The following is a 19,887-nucleotide window of genomic DNA, read 5'->3' as shown; positions in this document are numbered from 1 at the left end:
GGATTTCATTTTATTGTCTTCAGTCTACATCATTTATATTTCAAGAGGTGGCCACCATCTACTAGACCAGGATTTGGTGGGGTTGTCTGCTTTCATTTTCACAATCTTGTGAATTTCTACCATATGCATTCTTGGCCTTCATTTATTTCTGACTGACGAATGCTATTTCACCTGTGGTCGATTAATTCAGTGTTCCACAAACATTTGCTGAATGCTAGGTGCTCTGAGGATACAAAAGGACAAAGACTTGGGACTTCCCTGGCAGTCCTGTGGTTAAGACTCTGTGCTTCCAAAGCAGGGGGCACAGGTTCCATCCCTGGTCAGGGAACCTCAGACAAAAAAAAAAAAAAAAAAAAAGGACAAAGACTCTACAATTTAGTAGAATAAAAATACCAACATATGGTGCTATAAGACTTTAGAGATGGGAAAGACAGGAATTAACATTTATTGCTGGCCTGCCATATGCCAGCTTCTTCACACACATCATCTCAAAAGATAGGTATTATTTTCCTGATAATGATTATACTCATTTCACTTGTGAGTTTAGCGGGTTCCTCAGAATCATATAACTATTAAACAGCAGAGCCAGAATCTGAACCTGGTCTTTCTGATTCTAAAATAGATGTCACATCTAATGCCACATGATCTCCTATAGAGTGGGATTAATAACCCCAACCTAGAAGGATGAGGAAGTCCTCCTAGGGGAGATATCGTTTGAACTCTGCTCTGGCTAAGCTGGGGGCAGGGAGGAGAATAAGGTATTTCAGAAAGAGAACAGGATAAAATTACAGAGATAATATAAGGCAAGTAATTCAATAGGCCTGAGTAAAGTCAGTGTCAAACCCAAAAAAGTAGGTTGAGGCCTACTTCTGGAGGGTCTTGAATGTTGGGCTGAACCTGGACTTTTTAGCTATTTAAAATGTTCGAGAAGGAGTAGTAATATGCACAGAGATGTGCTTTGGGAAGATGAATCATATCAGTGGTATAGTCTAGAGCTGTGCTGCCCAGTACGGTAGCCACTGGCTACCTGTGGCTATTTAAATTAAATAAAATTAAAATTAAATGAGGGACTTCCCTGTTGGTCCAGTGGTTAAGACTCCACGCTTCACTGCAGGGGGCACGGGTTTGATCCCTGGTCAGGGAACTAAGGTCCCACATGCCGCGTGGCACGGCCTAAAGATTATAAATAAATAAAATGAAAAATTCAGCTCCTTAGTCACACTAGCTACATTTCAAGTGCTCAACAGCCATGTGTGGCAGGGGCTACTGTACCGGACAGGGCAGGTATAAAACACTTCCATCATCACAGAAAGTTCTATTGGACAGCACTGGAGACAGGAGAGACTGAGGCAAAAAGACCAGTGGGAGCCCATTACTACCATGGTAGTCTAAGGGAGAGGCAATCAAGTCACAACTCATGGGACCACAGTCAGGATGGCTAGGAGGGGCAGGTAGAAAGCTGTCTTTAAAGGACTTATCATATGACTGGATAAAGGCAGCAAGGGAAAACACATAATTTCCTTATTGTTTTGTTTTTAGTAGTCATCTCTGAAATTTCTTCAGTTCCATTATGTCTTTCTTGACTTCACAGAAGCCCTACTGGCTTGTTTTTATGCACTAGCAGGACCCTTCCCTATAAGGTATGATGATCAGAAGCTGTTACTGACAAGTGGCAAATGTACTTTAACGTGGAAAAGATGATGCATTTCCGAAGAAAGTAATCCCAACTATACTGATGGGATAATGACCTTTCAGCTGAGACACAACACAAGAGGGAATCTCGGTTACTGACTCCTACAATTCCCTGATGCTTCCTGCCATCAGACAAAATATTTAGGTGGGTGGGCCATGGTCTGAACAACTTAAGGTTTTATTTTCATATTCTACAAATGTGACATAGTTTGGGACATCTGGATTCACTACTAACTAATAGAAATTAATCTCTGTAGCCCACACTTGGTCCCACAAACAACATCAGCAGCATCTGGCAACTTGTTGAAAATGCAAATTCTCAGGCCCAACTAGCAAGACAAAATTAATCAGAAATTCTGAGGATGTGGCAGCAGTCTATTTTAAGAAGCCCTCCAGATGATTCTGATACACAATGAAATATGAAGACCACTGTAAATATAGCTAATTATCTTTATTCAGTCATTCAGTGCTAGTTTTGGGCATACTGTTAACATGGGTACTTTTGACCTAGCTCTTTCCCCCATACTACCCCTATCCATCCAGCCATCGATTGATTCTTTTACATAATGTGTTGAAAGTACTTTAAAAGCCAAGAATAAAATATTTAAATACAGCCCAGTTTTCTGACTATTAACCCAACAGATGTGAGATCCTGAACCTTAGTTTAGTTTCAAGACTATCCTCTCATATGGTCATCTTTCATATGTGCTCTACAATCATGGGAAGGTAAAATTCACTTCCAGAATTTCAAAAAAAATATTTGTAATTCCATCAGAAACAACAGCCCTTTGCCTGTTATGCTTTTATGTTATGCTTTTAAGGGGGAATGTATGTGGAAAAAGAAAAGGCACAAGCAAAGAGCATTGCTTTCAGTATCTTTCAGTCACTCGGTCTAGTGGCTGGGGATGGTGGGAACACACCGACAACTACCTTTAATGTGAACTGGTGAGAGTATTAGTAAAGGGCTGTGCTGGAGAGAAACTCATTATTGGGGTGGGGATGTTGGAGAAGGCTTCGCAGAGGGACACATACATAAACAGAACTTAACAGGAAAAGAAAGGGGCCAAGAGAGGTGGAAGTGGGGGCTCAGTCAGAAGGAACAAGATGAACAAAAGCAGTGAAGTATTAAAGGAGGAAGAGCGTCTGGGCAGTCAGGCCTCAGGAGGAGGCGGATGGGGGAGTCAGGTGAGGCTCATGGAGTAGACCAGTTCTGGCGCTTCTGACAACTGAGACCCACGAGCGTGGAAGGATTCAACTTGCCAAACGCACACACCATCTCTCCTCACTGCTGTTCCACGCGGCCTTTCACAAGTAGAGCCGACACGTAAGAGAGAGAAGCTCCCAGGGACGGCCGTCACTCATTCATTCCCCAAACACTGACTGAGCGGCCGCGACGTGCCTAGCCCTGCGGCGACGGCCGCGGGCCTCGCCCAGGGACTTCCGAGTGTAACGAGGGGCTGGTCCTTCGCACCCGACGCCCGGGCCGGGGCACCGCCGCCACCACCTGCAGCCCGCGGCCCCGGGCGGCTCCGGCAGCGGCTCCCCTCCTTCCTCGGCTCACCTGGTTCCCGGGCTGCGGCGGGAGGGCGGGCGCTGGAGCCGGAAGCAGCTCCGGCCAGGCGGGCGGCGCTGTGGACGCGGACGCCGGCAGTTCCCGAGCCGTTGCGTCCGAACCCGCGGGCGTTCTGGCGGGCGGGGGACAAGAGCGGGGCGAGGAAGCGGAGCCTGGGCAGCCGGGGTGGGGAGCGGGGAGAGGCCCAGCTGCGCCGCGGTTACCTGTGTCACCCAGCCCTCCGCTCTCGACGACTCTTGATTGAGGGCCTCCTTGATGCCAGGCCTCGCGCCCCGCACTTCACGTACAGTAATTCACTTGAGTCTCCCGACGACCCTGTGGGAAGACAAGACGCGGGAGGAAACTGGAGGCTAGAGGGTCACCGAGGTCTCCAACCTTAATTCTCAGCCCCACAAGCTTGGCTTCTTCCACTGAAGGACACTGCTGCCCAGGTCTCCTGCTCTGCTCCCCGCCCCTAATCCCCCTTAACCTCCTTGTGAGGCTCAATACCAATCACTGCCTCTCACTGTGCCTTGTATTCCTGCTTGGCTCAGTTGCAGTTTTACACTTGCTTGATTCCTGTATTAGTGTCTAATATATTGTTCACTTTACCTATCCCTTTTTGTAATTTGTCTCATCCCCAAAAGGGCAGGGATTTTTCTCTTTCATTAACTGCTGTATCATTGGTGCCTAAAGCAATGTGATAGACCTAGTAAGTGCACAATAAATTTGTGTTGAATAATTGAATGATTGCCCTGCTGTTCACTGTAAGCTGCACATAGGCAGCAACTCTCTGCTTTTTAATCACTTTTCCATCAGAACTGCCGGGTACCTAGGATGCATTCAATACATATTTGTTGAATGAGTGAATGTATTGCTCATCTTTACCCTTTTGGTCACTCTCACTTCATCATTCCAATTTGTTGGATAAATATATGAATTTCTTAGAATTCCTACTTCCAGGTTTCCTCCCTTGTATCCTTGCACTCATCACCTTGATTCCCCACTCCCACCCCTCATATCTTCACAGTTGCATTTTTGCTCTCACTTCCTCCTTCAACCTCTGATACTTCTTAGAAAGCTCCCTACCCTGCAGGTTGAATTGGAACATTTTTATTTTTTATTAATTTATTTCTTTATTTTTATTTTTGGGTGTGTTGGGTCTTTGCTGCTGTGCGCGGGCTTTCTCTAGTTGCAGCGAGTGGGGACTACCCTTTGATGCGGAGCACGGGCTCTAGGTGTGCAGCTTCTCATTGTGGTGGCTGCTCTTCTTGCGGAGCATGGCTCTAGGAGCACAGGCTTCCGTAGTTGTGGCTCTCAGGCCTTAGAGCGTGGGCCCAGTAGTTGTGGCACATGGGCTTAGTTGCTCCGCGGCATGTGGGATCTTCCCGGACCAGGGCTCAAACCCGTCTCCCCTGCATTGGCAGGCGGATTAACCTGCCTGTGTCACCAGGGAAGTCCCTTGGAACATTTTTAAGCAACATGTCTTCGTAGGCAAGAGTCACATTCCAGGCTAAGTCACATTGAATCCAAAGAAAGCTTTCCACAAATCACCCATGACCCTGGTTTGGGGTTTTATTTCGGTTTTCTTTGAGGAGAACTGAGAATCCTGCACCGCCTCCTAAATTGAGATCATGGTCATTGTTCATAATTTGTTCAACAAATATTTATGAAGTACCTTTTATGTTCTAGGCACTGTGCTAGATGCTGGAACAAGATAGGCAAAGTCTGAGCACTCCAAGGGATGCATACACAAAAGAGAATAATCATGGATAGTGATGAGAATTGTCCTGGCTTGAATCTAGTTATTTCTAAAAGAAATGACTAAGAATAAGATAGGGTCCAATTCTGCCTATTGTTACAAGCTTTAGCGTAGGAATAGGTTAACAGTGGTGGCAAGGTATGGGGTTAGAATACCTTGCCCATTCACATTTATTATCTTGTTCACCTTTCAGGTGGGAATGTGGGGCAGGAATTCTCTTTGCATAAACTGGAACTAAGGTCTGAGAAATGTCAATTGACTTGCCCAATATGACACTGCCGGAAGACTACTCTCTGCACTGTTCTTACTCTGAGAGGCATGATTAAAATTCTTAAAATCCTCTTCACTGGAAGCTCTTCAAGGTAGGAATCAGTTTCAAACCTTCAGGGTAATGGTTTAAAAATACTTCTCAAAGGGAGATACCAGGGACTTTCCTGAATCTGAATTACCTGGGGCGTATTGTAAAAATACACGTTCTTGGTGCGCATCACGGACCTCTCCAACTAAACTCACTGTGGATCCTGGGAATATGCATTTTTAAACTCTCAAGGTGATTCTTCTACACATAAAAGTTTGAGAACTACTAGAAGAGTTTGGGTGGAAAACCTCAACCTTAATGCAGGGCTAATATTTACCTTTGGGACAGATTTCGTCAGAATTCCGAAGAGTAAGTCGTGTATGTCCTTGAGCAGATGGGACTGCAACGGCTTTCTGGCCGGAACCTTCCTTTTTATTATGCAAGTATTTCTTGGAAATTGGGGGTTCTGCTGAGCAGGTGCTCGGCTGGCTGCTGGTGACTACCCGCAGTTCAAAGGTCTTTTGGCTCTTTTCCCGACACCTTGTTTGTCAATGTCGCTTTCCACCTGGGAGCCAGGCGTTTGCCCCGCCGACCACGGCGGGGCGCACGCGGCATGTGTTGTCTGCTTATCCCCTCCTTCTCGGGTCCGCCTTGGCGCCCTTAAGAAGAGCAGTCCCTGGGAGTTCCTACCTCTGGTGGCCAGCTGTTGTTCTCTTCTCGCGAGAATTGCTCCTCCCATCCTCTCCTCTCATCAACCCCCTCCCTTGGGCAGGTTCCATATTGGGTAAAATCTCGGCTCGCAGGGAGGCCCCGGAGCTGTTCTCGCGAGAGTACGGCGGGAGGCTCCTGTTCGCAGGCTGTGGAACGGCGACCACTGGAACCTCCGCGGTCGCTGCAGCTGGAGCCGTAGTCCCGCGGTGCAGCCGGGAGTCGGCCTGGTCTGGAGAGGGTGCAGCGAGAACCTGGCGGGCGCAGCCTTGAGCCCCTGAGCGTGCCCCTGCCCTTAGCAGGGCTCACCCCCGTCGCGGAGGAGCGTCCAGCCGCTGCGGCTGACAGGGGCCGCGCGCGCGGGAGTCGTCTGGCTCGCGGCACTCACACCTGCGCGGGCAGCCAGCGCAGGGTCCCCCGCCCGTCCGGCCGGGCGACGAGGTCGGGGAAGCGGGTGCGGGCGCAGGCGGGGCCCCGCAGGGCCACCTCCTCGCCCCGCGGCCACCGCTGGAAGATGTCTCAGGAGAGGCCCACGTTCTACCGGCAGGAGCTGAACAAGACAATCTGGGAGGTGCCCGAGCGTTACCAAAACCTGTCCCCGGTGGGCTCCGGCGCCTATGGCTCCGTGTGGTGAGTGTCACCGGGCTCGGGGCCTCGGTGGGCTGGGTGACCCTTTATGCCCCAGAGCCAGGCCTGCCCCCACGGCTCAGCAATGCACCAAGCGGTAGGAATTTTCCTTGGGGGAGGGCATCCTTGCCCCTTCTCTCCCTGTCCTTCTCTCCCTGTACCCCTTGCATCCCTCACCCTGCACACTCACATAGGTGGTCAGCTGTGTGTAGGACGCAGGTCCACGATGGGCGGTGGGTGATGGTGTTGGAGCCCGGCCCTGGCTCGCACCCTGCGCATTCCCTTCTTGGGGGGTTGCTGCTTTGGGGACAGGAACAGGAGGGCCCTCTTTGGGGGTCTCCCAGCTGGCATCGAGCAGAAGGACTCTCTCCCGAGATGTGCCCACCTTGGGCGCCGGAGCCTGCCCTCGGAGCAGACAAGCCCGGGGAGCTGCCTGGAGAAACAGAAGGGCAAAGCTCGACCGGGAGACTGCCGTCATCTGAACAAAACTGAGGACGAAGGGCGTTCAGTGCGGGCTTTTTTGCAAACCTCTGTCGAAATCCCATTTTGAGAAGCGTTCTTTTTGAATTCGCACTTGAATTAGTAGCTATCCATAGAGCTTAAAATACCGACTTTATCTCGGTGAGTCCTGTGCCAGCTTTAGTGTGGTGTGTTTCCGATTCAGTTGAAAGCGTATTTCCTTTTCGCAGAGTGGGGGGTGGGTGGTAGTGCCTGCAAACACACTGCAGCTTGAGAAACTGGCGGCCTCACTGATTAGTCACATACCACTGCTCGTTTAAGTATTGTTTGACAAAACAGTTTTCTCCTTTGGAGCAAGTGAGATTCAGATCCGATGCACGCCCTCAAGATCAAAAAGTTATTAACAATGCTGGGAGGTATTGTGAATATTTTTTAATTGCGATAATTCTTGTGAAATACTGTGTTTTTAAAGTCCCTTTGAGAGTTTGCAGGGAACTTATCTACACTTAGAGCCTGAGGTACACGATATGGATATGGAATATATAGCAAAGGAAGGAAGAGACACTTTGCAGCTTTAATTCACACTGTGAATGTGTTTTCAATTAAATGATACTGTAAAATGTTCAGACCTGAAATATTTCACTAAACTTTTCTTAACTTTCAAGGCTTTAAACACTATATTTTAGATGTACCGAAATTTGAGACCTCCTGATCTGAAGCTAATTCATGTAATTCCTGTGCATGCATCATTTGAAGAGAGGTCTACAAAATTATTTTCTTGTTTCGCCACAAATTCCAGGCTTTTGGACTTGTTAATCTTTAAATATAATTCCTGTGTTTCTTAAAGCCCCAGCATGAATTTCCGGTTTATAGAATCTTCTGGGTAATTGAGATTGTGCAATTGTGTCCAGCAACAGATCATATTGCATTTTCTGGTTCAGGCTGTTTGAGTTATGTTGCTGATGGCACTATGCTTGACATCTTTTTTCCATTTTTACAGTGTGCTGTTGATTTGCTAATTTTCGAAGATGTGTTTGGATCATTGCTCCTTTAATAGCTCATTAGTTTACCTCCATTTTTCATTCTTGAATTGACACATTAATTTTTGTGGTACCGAGTTTTTGTTTCCAATAATGTTTAAACCTTAAGGAGTGATACAGCAGAACAGCTCAACTATGGGGAGTTTAGTGAACTTGAAAAGAATTCCTTGCAAGGTTTCCCTACGTTGGTGTGAATAGCTCTGCCTTAGCTCTGGAGATCCAGATTTACATCGAAGTGCCATTAAAATGAACTCCGTGTTTTTTTAGTACTGTACTTTTCTGGCTTTTAGAAACCATCAATATCTGACACTTGGAAGTAATTTTGTTAAACAGGTTTTTAAAAGTAGGTGATACATTCACATTGTATAAAATTCAGAAGGTATAAAAAGATAGCGAAAAGTTGCCTTTCCTTTCTTGTTCTCCAATTGTGCTATTCCTTTCCTCAGAGACAACCACTGTTAAGTTTCTTGTGTGTCTTTCCATGGAGGCAGTTCTGCTAAGGGTATTTAAGATGTAACCTATAGCATATTGGTGGAGAAAAATAACTGATATTATGTGACAGTTGACCATAAACAAATGTAACTGATTTTGGATTGAAAGTATCAGAATTTAGATGTACAAGTGTTATCTCATTCAGAGTAGTTATTTGAAGTTGTTCTTTCAATTAGCAACTTTCAGGTGTGGCAGAAAACTTTTTTTTTAACTTCTCTTAGAATCCACTTTGGAGCCTGTGTTATTTTTCACTATCTTCATTTTCTTGAGAGCAGATTTAATTTTAGGAAATAACAAAATCAAATTGAATCTGAAATAATTTAGAAAATTGGACTGAAGTCTGGTGAAAAAGATTAGGTAGCCAGGTTGATGATACTGTTTTAGGTCAGATAGAAGTTGTAACCATAAAGTAATGACACAGAATTTCCTGTGTGACTTGTAGAACTAGATCTGAAGTCTGTTCCAAAAAAGAATCTCTGAAAGTATTTCAAGGAATGCAATGTCACTGAAATAATCTGTGTCAGTTTCCTAATTTGATTGCTCTGAAGTGTGATACACTTTGATGTGGAACTTAAAAAAAATTTTTTTAAATATTAAGCCAATTTTCAGTATTTTAATTTGTACTGAGTATATATAGTAAAGCAAGTATGTAGCAACCTGAGTGATAACCAACCGTGAATTAAAGATCAAGGAATCAGACTAGAAATTTGGGAATTGATAGGGTTTTACAAATATGCCTTTCCTTTTTAAGGGGTAAAAGGAACTAAACTAAGTCTTGCAATTTTAAGGAACTTTGTTGTCTGTGAGGGGAAATGAAGCAAGATTTTTGAAGAATACATTGTTGCACAGCATTGATTTTGTGGTTTGGGGACAGAAGGAGGGGGAGGAGCTTTGTGGTGAGTTTAAGGAAATATAAACAGGAACTTAAATGCCTTTCCTCTGGTATATGGGTTTTCCAGACACTTGCCTCTGATTACAGGAGGTGGGGCACTGGTACCATAAAATAGGTGAGTGTTGAGAATTATTCTTAAATCATATTCAATCATTTATTAAACAATATTTATTGAGTACCAGCTATGGACCAGATAGCAGGCTAGGTTTCTTGAGCTAGAGTGTTAAGCAAGACAGACTAAGACAGTCCATTCCCTGATAGGGTTTATAGCCTGATGCAAATAATAACTACATTTATGGATTGTGTTCTATGTTCCAGGCATTGTGCTGTGCATTTTATGTTTATCATCAGTATATAAAGTGTATAACAAAACTTTTGATAAAAGGATGGCAAAATTTACTAAGAAATCAAATCCAACTTCCTAAATGCTTTGTGGAACAAGATTGTGTGTAAATAACTAATAAAAATAAGTGAAGGACTTCCCTGGTGGCGCAGTGGTTAAGACTCCGCCTGCCAATGCAGGAGACATGGGTTCGAGCCCTGGTTCAGGAAGATCCCACATGCCACGGAGCAACTAAGCCCTTGCACCACAACTACTGAGCCTGCGCTCTAGAGCCCGCGAGCCACAACTACGGAGCCCGCGTGCTACAACTACTGAAGCCCGTGCACCTAGAGCCCATGTTCCACAACAAGAGAAGCCACCGCAATGAGAAGCCCGCGCACTGCAACAAAGAGTAGCCTCCACTCACTGCAACTAGAGAAAGCCTGTGCGCAGCAACGAAGACCCAACATAGCCAAAAATAAATAGTAAAAGAAAAATTTATTAGAAAAAAAAGTGAAGCTAAATTTTTTTAGTATTAATGGCCCTTCACCATTTTAAATCTTTTCCTTTTTTTAGCATGAGCCAGGGCACGAATAAATAAAAGCACGTCATTATTGAGTATGCAAAGGTGACTTTCTTGGCTCCTAATGAGTGAGAGGGGTGTGCCGTTTATTTTCCTAGTGGTGATAATAGGCCCATGCTGATCTTGCTTCCCATTTGCTTTCCTTTGTAACCAAAAGCAAGGTGATTGTCTGCATGTTACCAGTGCCAACCAATAAATAGTTAAACACAATGGCAAATATTTGTATTATTGATACAGACTTTTAAGAAAGAGTTCAATCAGGTTGGCTATAAAGTCATCCTTTATTTATCGGATTCCATTTTCCACTGAAACCTTTCCACTGGCTCCCATTTTAAAATAAGGATATCCTGAACCTCTGGCTTTTCACTTCTGCCAGTTTAATTTCTTGATACTGAGGACTATGCTTTTGATTTCCCTCTAAATCAGCCTCAGAGATGATCTGCATTGACTTTGCCTTTCATGGGCAATAGTGCAGATGGTGCTGAGACCCTGGGGCTTAGGATTCAAAGGTGGAAGAAGTCACTGTGCTAGATCCCTCTCACTTTAGTATTAACTGACATTTTTATGGGATTTTACACTTCATAATGTATTTGCATTTCAAAGCATTGTTATTCAGTTTTCACTGGCTCTGTGAAGGCTGGTATTATTAACCCAGTTGTATAGATGAGGAGCTGGACTCCTTAAAGGAATGGCATACTTGTCAGTGCTACTTTGGATTTGGTTCTGGGGTTTCAACACTTTAGAATTCTTTCCTGTACTTGTAGACTGCTAAGATTGTGTGGTGGCACCTTCTCTTGTGCTGTTTGCCTCTCCCCTCCCTCCTTTTGTGAAGAAAGGGGTTGCTGGGTCACTTGAAATAGTAGAACTATGACTAACCAATCCCACCAATGTCAGCCTAGCTAATCTGAGGTAATGACTTATTAAAGTCATATCTCTTCCTCAGAATTGATAGACCAAAAATGGACTTATTGCCCAGATTACATTTTTTCCCAAAGGATCATCAGTGCAACTAGTTAATTCCTGAATTTATGAATCCCCTTGGCTTGAAATTCTTCTGTGCACATTTTGGAGAGTTGAGATTCTCTGTATGTGCTTCTGTTATGTAAGTATAGTATAGGATATAAATAGAAATAACTGCCTCTCTAGGCCTTTGAAAATACACTGGACTTTTGCTCTTTACTGTGAAATTTGGTATTGATTTGTTTCTATCCAAGAGATATAATTACTATAGAGCTCAAAAAAACCTCATTATAAAGTGGCTTCCCCTGACTCTGGAACCTAGGAATATCATTTCATGGTTGCCATGTACTTGGAAGTGATGCACGGGTTTCTTCAGGACAAATAAAACCTCTTTAAACTTGAAAAAAAAATTTTTTAAATAAATGAAGCTTTTAGTCTTAGAAGTAGTTGTCTTTGCATAGTCCTTCTGTAAGTTCAGTACATGTCTGTTAAGGATTTATAAAATTAACCAGTTTCCCAGCATTTTAGCCTTTTAATAATTTATTCTAGGGAGGAAGTAGATGGTGGCCTGTAAATTCTGCACTTTTGACAAATGGATTCTGGGCTTGGCTCCTAGGCTGAACGTGGGGGAGAAAGTACAGAAGAGAGAGGGGTGTAGAATGATCCCTAAGTTTTGGCCTTGGACAAATGGATATATCTAACTTTGGAGTCTTACAGGGCACAGGATCTAACTTTGGAGTCTTATAGGGAGAAGAGGATGGGTTCATGCTAATCTCCTTGAGGCCAGGACTTTGTTATACCGATACTTTGAGCACCTGTTATGCGTGGGTCACTCTTTAGGTGCTAGAGTATGAGCAAAACAGACAAAAATTTCTGCCCATAAGAAACTATATTCTGGGCTTCCCTGGTGGCGCAGTGGTTGAGAGTCCACCTGCCGATGCAGGGGACACAGGTTCGTGCCCCGGTCTGGGAGGATCCCACATGCCACAGAGCGGCTAGGCCCGTGAGCCATGGCCGCTGAGCCTGCGCGTCCAGAGCCTGTGCTCTGCAATGGGAGAGGCCACAACAGTGAGAGGCCTGCGTACTGCAAAAAAAAAAAAAACCCCAAAAAACTATATTCTAAGGGCAGGGGAATAAAAGTAGACAGTAAACAAAAAATTAAAACTTATAACGTGTCAGGTGATAAATACTATGGGGGAATAAAGTAAGGAAAAGAGAGGGAATACTGGGATGGCTGTGTTGCACTTTTAAGCAGGGTAGACCTCAGTGATAAAGTGACAACTGAGCAACGACCTGAAGGAAGTGATGTAGTACACTGGTTGGGCCTGAATGGGGAGGGAAGAACAATTCCGTGTTGAGGGATCAGCGCATGCCCTGAGGCAAAGGCCTCATTCTCTAGCATAGCTGGAAGACCAGTATGGCTCGAACTGAATGAACCAGGGGCCAAATAGTAGTAGGGGAAGCGAGTGGAGGGGCTACAGAGGTGCTGGGATCATAAAGGGTCTTATTTGCCTTTGTAAGAATTGTGCCTTTTACTCTGAGACGGGAGACCATGGAGGGTTATAACCAGAGGGGAGACATGATCTAACGTGTGTTTTAACAGATCACTCTGCTCTGGGGTCCCTGTTTTTTCATTTCTGTTCCTCACCCATTTAGAGGTGCTAACTGTAGTTTAGGGTAGAGTGGGGGAGTCAGATGAATTGGTGTACAGCCCTGATGTGTATTCAACAACTCTCATTCCAGGAAGGCTCAGTGTACCAGAGCCAGTACTTTTGGTGGGCCCTAGAAATGCAGGGTATTCCAGTCCAGCTCTTTAAATAACACGTGGAGCTTAACTTCACTTTTCAGGTTTCTGTTGCCAAAAGGGAGGGAGCAAAGAGATTAGCTCTAGACTTCTGACAAAAGAAGATTAGCCTGCTGGCAGGTTGAATGTTTTCTAACTTCTTTGGGCTTCTAGGTTTTTTCTTACTATTGGATTATTTTTAAAAAGTCATTTTTACCTTCTTTCAACTTTTAAGATCTCATTTATTTTCTGTTTTATTTGGCCCTGTATCTGCTTTACATTCCTCTGCCTTGCCCCCATCACAATAATTTTAGTAAAGGTTGGATTATTGTTACCTGTTAATAATGTTTTGGCTAGGAGCCCGCAATGACTTCTCTGTTAACTTGAATAAATCTTATAGATTGACAGATTCCACACATGTCACTGTACAAAAACCCATAGGATTTATTTACTTTTCTGCCTTTATAGATACAGGTTTCTCTCTTTTATGAAAGCCATCCCCCTTTTACTGCTCTATCATCTAGTTGCAGAAAATAAGTGTTCCTAAACACAGATTCCCATGACAACAAAACAAAAAGGTAATAGAACAAGTGTTTATTTTGTCTAGGCCTGCTGTCTGAGTAACTTTATACCCTGAACATTTTGACTTCTGTTACCTTGAATGATGTTTCAGATTTCCTTGTTTTCCTCAAAACCTTCTCCTCTTAGGCCTTGGTGGCATTGTCACTACGCCTGTGACACGACGGAAGGTATGTGAGTGTGTGTGTCTTACTGTCAGTCTACCTGCAAGTATGCATCGGTTGCTTTACCAAGCTTACGGTCCAGAGTGTAGGCATCACACATCATTATGCAAAAAAAAAATCTGAACCAATTTCTTCTTTGTTTTCTTAAATTCATTAATTCAGCATGGCCAGTGCTAGGCACTGTAGTAGGTATTCTGTTTATAAAGACTGAAAAAACAAAAAAGCAGGAAGGGTTCCTGCTTTTGAAAATATCAGTCTGGAAGGGACACATTTATGTTGCTTTCTCAGAGATTGCTTTGTAAGTCCTCAGTAGCTTTTCTTTTCTGCATTCTTTCAGCTTAAGTTGCCATCTCAAATCTACCTTTATATTTCTAATGTGTCCCTTGAAATCTTCTTTTAGGTTTTTCTGTGTCTCTCTTGAATCTAGTGACGTACTGGTCACTTTTTACATCTAGGGCAACTTTTTGCAAGGATGTGTGTTTGAAATCTGTGTCAGAGAGACCTTTCCATCTGATTCAGAACTAGAAAGCGATGACATCAGCATGTGCCCGCAAGAGGTCAGAACTTCTACTTTTGATTTGCCAAGGGCTCAGGGAGGCTGTGGTTTAGGGGAGGAAAGGGCAATGAGAGTAAGTGTCCTGTAGATCATTAACGCAGCCCTATAATTCCACATGGGGTAGTGTCTCTGCTGTGACCGTCTTCTCACCTGCAAATTATGTGCCCCTAACAATCATGCCTTTAGTCCGTCCTGTGACACTGAACTTGAGGTGTCTGGTTTACCCAAGTATTTTCTGAACTCTTCATTCTTGTATTTCCTTATCCCTGTAATAGATATAACTTTATTCCTATAAATAAATGCTTTATTCTTTTGTTTTTTTTTTTTTTTTTTTTAGCGATACGCGGGCCTCTCACTGTTGTGGCCTCTCCCGTTGCGGAGCACAGGCTCCGGACGCGCAGGCTCAGCAGCCATGGCTCACGGGCCCAGCCGCTCCGCGGCATGTGGGATCCTCCCGGACCGGGGCACGAACCCTTGTCCCCTGCGTCGGCAGGGGGACTCTCAACCACTGCGCCACCAGGGAAGCCCTAAATGCTTTATTCTTAATCCCCAGTAGCTATTTCTTTTTTCCCCCTTCATCAAATCCTGCATCTAGGGCTTTAGGTAGCTTGAACCTTCTTGAACTTAGACTTTTGAATACTAGTTTCTATTTATGTTTTCTTCCCTAGGCTACCAAATACTTGTAAAAATCTTAGTTATCTTTCTCACTTGGTATAATAAAACATGACTCCTTCATGATTTTAGTATTAAATTGAAGTGAAATTTTGATGTTGGCATCTTACACTGATATGCTTTTAATAATTTCCTCATCTGACATTATAAGTTTGGCTTGGTTCATTTTCTGATACCTAGGTTAGTGGCCTAAATGCCTTATGCTTTGAATGATCTGCTTTGAAATTAGCAGTCTCAGTGATATTGATGCTAAAGGGAGCAAAAGGGAAAAAATAGCAAATTAAGAGAACATGCAGTGAGTATTATGAGCATCTATCAAGCCGTGCTTACATTCCCAAATATAGTATAACACTAGGGTTACTCCTCCTGTTGACATCTTGGGTTGATAATTTTTTTTGTTGTGAGGACTATCTTGTGCATTGTAGGATATTTAGCAGCAACCCCGTACCCTACCCACTAGATGCCAGTTGCAGCCTCCAGTTGTGACAACCAAAAATGTCTCTAGACATTGCCACATGTCCTCTGGGGCAAAATCACCTTTGGTTGAGAACTGCTTATATAACCCTATATATTTGGATTGATTGGCCCTGAGTAAAAACTAGATAGGATAACTTGAACCTTCCACCTGCAAAAAGAAACACTATACTTTCTGTGCATATTCCCTTTGAATTCATTGTCTGATACAGTCTCAACAGTGTCTTGTTCATATACTGTACATTCAAATTTATACTTCCAAACCTAATATCAAGAATGTCTAACCCTGGATTTCAAGTCTATTGAAAGGTAATGTTTCATGCTTTCCCTTGATTATTTTTCTACATACTTCTTGAGGACAATCTCAGAGATGTAGCACTAACTACCCTAGGATTAGATTCATGTTATAAACTTGTATGGTTCAGCCTTAGATATGTGGAACTGATATTTGAAGGAAGCTTATCACTAGCACTAATGAATGACAGTGGTCATGAAAATTACAGTCAGGGAATAAGCCAATTGCCTGAAGATTTCTATAACTAGGTATTAAAGCAACATAATTTTGAAAGTTTGAAATGTATGTATTTTTATATTTATGTTTTAGATTTGCTGTAGTGAAAGAAATCTGTTGGTCATCCATCTGATAGTGTTAAATGTCCACCAGTGTCTAAAAGAAACACATAAAATATTAGTGAACTATGTATATATATATAAAGGTATTGATGTATACAGAGATGTGAGGGCCCTGTGGGCTATAGTAGTTGGCATGTTTCATGAAGGAAGGATTTGAAGATTGTTTGTTTGGTTTTTTTTTAAAATAAATTTATTTATTTATTGGCTGTGTTGAGTCTTCTTTGCTGCACTCGAGCTTTCTCTAGTTGTGGCGAGCGGGGGCTACTCTTCGTTGTGGTGCACGGGCTTCTCATTGCAGTGGCTTCTCTTGTTGCAGAGCACGGGCTCTAGGCGCGCAGGCTTCAGTAGTTGTGGCTCACAGGCTCTAGAGCGCAGGCTCAGTAGTTGTGGCACACGGGCTTAGTTGCTCCGCGGCATGTGGGATCTTCCCAGACCAGGGCTCGAACCTGTGTCCCCTGCATTGGCAGGCGGATTCTTAACCACTGTGCCACCAGGGAAGCCCTGAAGGTTGTTTTGAAGGATGGGTAGTATTTGGAACATTTCTAGAAAGGGAACTTTTTAGGTAACAGGAGAAAACATAACTAAGAGAATTAGATATGAGATGGACTGCCCTGACAAGGGTAGTATCTCAGATAGGATGAACCCAATTGTGGTTTTCATTCTGGTTGTGTTTCAGAATCACTTGTGGAGCTTTTAAACATATAGATGCTTGGGTCCTACCCCCAGAAATTAAGAATTAGGTCTGGAGTAGGGTTAAGGCAACTGCAGTTTTCTAGGCAATAGAGAGCTAGTTACAGTTTCTTGAGTTGTAAAGTAGGGAGGGAAAGTATTTTAAAATTGGTTTGATTGGAGTGTTACAGAATGGATTGGAGGAAGCAAATATATTGCTTTGTAAAAGTCTATAGTAATTTATGTGTGTATCTGTTTAATCTGACTCCCCAGCTAGGTTTCTCAATTCCTTGAGGTCAGGAACTATCTGCTTCGGTATGTATTTACTAATCTTGCATTATGTTCCTGAAGATAAACAGATAAATAAACTATAGCTTCTGCTCTCCTTCAGAGTCTAAATTGGGAAACAAATATATATAGGAATACCTTTTTTTTCAGTTTAGTGCCTAAAGAATTGGCTACATTATGTTTCTGATTGTAGTAGTTCCTAGATCCTATCCATAAACTGCTGAATAAATGTGCATTTTAACTTGAAAGGAAACGATATTTTAGTTTTCCGTAACATGACAACAAATGATCAAGGATTTGTGTCCTTGGTTATATTTTAATAACCTGCCCTATCTTACTGTTATTTCAGAAATATACTCAACCTCAAATTTGAGAGTAAGAGATCTAAAAATATATGTTGAGAATTTACTATGTGATAAACCCCGTGCTGGAAGCTGATCATGAAAGTATTATATAATAGCACGTTCATTTCCACTTGGAACATTTACTACTTGTCTTTTATAGTTCATAAAGTACTTATACATAATTATCTTATGTGAGCCTCAAAACAGCATTGTAAGATAAGCAGAGCTAGTGACACCCCCATTTTATTGATCTGGAAACAGGCTCGTAGAAGCTTTGGCCAAGATCACTTGCTAGGAAGTTCCAGAACCAAAGCTAGAACTGAAATCTTTTGACTACTGGTTTACTTTTTTCTATGTCAGACTGCCTATGTTTATGCTTAACAGAATTTTTTGAGATCAGATCATCGAAATACTGCAAACAGAGACCATTCACTAGGATGTAAAAGTAGCTTTGTTAAGTGGAATTTCAGAGGTTTTTTTTCTAGAGCAATAAAAAAGTACTTATCTAGTGTTACCAAAAGTAAGCAAGATATTTTCCAGTGTTTTGACTTTTAAAAATCAAGTTGCTAAAAATAATGATATGAAAATTATTTGATACTCCTCCCTTAAAGAGGTGGTGCTTTAATTCTCCTCCCCTTGAGTGAAGACTATTTAGTAACTCACTTCTCTAAAGTATAGACTGTGGCAGGAATGATGGAGTGTGACTTCTGCGGGTAGGTCATAAAAGACATTGTGACTCCTGCTTTGGTCTTTCTCTGAGATCATCTGCTCTATGGCAGTTTCTCAGCCTCGGTACTATTGGCATTGGGGGCCAGAGAATTCTTTGTTTTGAAGGATATTTAGCAGTAACCTTGGCCTTTACCCACCATTTCCACTAGCAACACTCCCTCCATCGCCACCACACACTCGCAGTTGTCTTAGACCTTGTCAGATGTCCTCTGAGGAGTAAAATTGCCCTGTGTTGAGAACCATAGGGCTGCTACATTGAGAAGACACTGAAGCAGCCCTATGGAGAGGTACGCATTTCAAAGAACTGAGGCCTGCCAACACCGAGTGAGTGAACCGTCTTAGAAGTGGATCCTGCAGCCTCAGTCAAGCCTTCAGATGACTCTAGCTTGACCAACATCTTGACTGCAACTTCAGGAAAAACCATGAGCCAGAACCACCCAGCTAGGCTGCTCCTGAATTCCTGACCCACAGAAACTGAGATACTAAATCTTGTTTAAGTCACCAAATTTGAGGGTAATTTATTATCTAGTGCTAGATAATTAATACTCTTAAGTGTTACTATAAAAAAAATATATGTGTGTTTGTGTATATATATATGTGTGTGTGTGTACAGATATATAGATAGATAGATAGATATGTCATATAAGATGGAGAGTCACAGACATAGCAAAACCCAAAAGTTGTGAAGTCATGTCAATGCCTGTTATGTACATCTCTAGTCATGATCATAGCATATATTTGTAGGGTGCTTTTCTGGATATGAAGGCTATGAACACTATTACTGTACAAGACTTTTTTTTTTTTTTTTTTTTGCGGTACGCAGGCCTCTCACCGTTGTGGCCTCTCCTGTTGCGGAGCACAGGCTCCGGACACGTAGGCTCAGTGGCCATGGCTCACGGGCCTAGCCGCTCCACAGCATGTGGGATCCTCCCGGACCAGGGCACGAACCCGTGTCCCCTGCATCGGCAGGCAGACTCTCAACCACTGTGCCACCAGGGAAGCCCTGTACAAGACTTTTAATTGTAGCAGCAAGACAAAGTTGATTGATGGTAATACTAAATAGTTACAATGTAATATATATGTTTAGTCTGTTCAGTATTTCAGATTTGCTTGAAAGGAGTTAAAATTATTTAATGATAACTTCCAAAACATTTGTTATTGAAATTTTCAAACACATAAAAGTAGAGAAGATATAAACCCGTGGTGGGAACATTCTAATGAGGCTTTGGAAAGTAATCCCCTTTAAAAGAAATGAAATAATCCATGTGTAATAGTTTTGCATTCAATATGGGATAACTGTTGCTCTTGATGCAGATGCATACTTCACATTTGCAATCAAAGATATATGTTAACTGACACCACTGCAGCTTTTAAAGCTTCAGTGAAGAAATTATTACAAAATAATTTCTACAAATTTCTATAAATTTCTGCAAATCTTACAAAATTATTCTTACTTCAGACGGAGCTTTCAGCAAATGAAGATTAAGTGCATTTTAATCGCAAATGGTTTGGGATTTTTAGATTGTATGCCTAAGTGAATTTCTACATTGTTTGAATGTTAGTTTCCATCAGTCTAGTAAAAATGGAAGCAGTTTGTGAAAAACATTTT

At 42.9% G+C, this 19,887-nt stretch overlaps 1 protein-coding gene across 3 annotated transcripts in view; it reads left to right on the top strand.

The window, feature by feature from the left end:
* Positions 1 to 6,176: 6,176 nt before the first annotated feature.
* MAPK14 (mitogen-activated protein kinase 14) overlaps positions 6,177 to 19,887 on the top strand; it is a 72,334-nt gene continuing 58,623 nt past the window's right edge. For all 3 annotated transcript variants that reach the window (XM_082662930.1, XM_082662929.1, XM_082662931.1), the window contains exon 1: positions 6,177 to 6,642. In XM_082662930.1, the coding sequence (XP_082519056.1) occupies positions 6,527 to 6,642 (116 nt within the window). In that variant the 5' untranslated portion in view covers positions 6,177 to 6,526. The remainder of the gene's footprint in view (positions 6,643 to 19,887) is intronic.

Source organism: Grampus griseus (assembly GCF_964374135.1).
Source record: "Grampus griseus genome assembly, chromosome: 10".
Lineage (NCBI taxonomy): Eukaryota > Metazoa > Chordata > Mammalia > Artiodactyla > Delphinidae > Grampus > Grampus griseus.
Note: the sequence above shows the minus strand (reverse complement) of the source record. Positions and strands in the feature narration are given on the sequence as shown.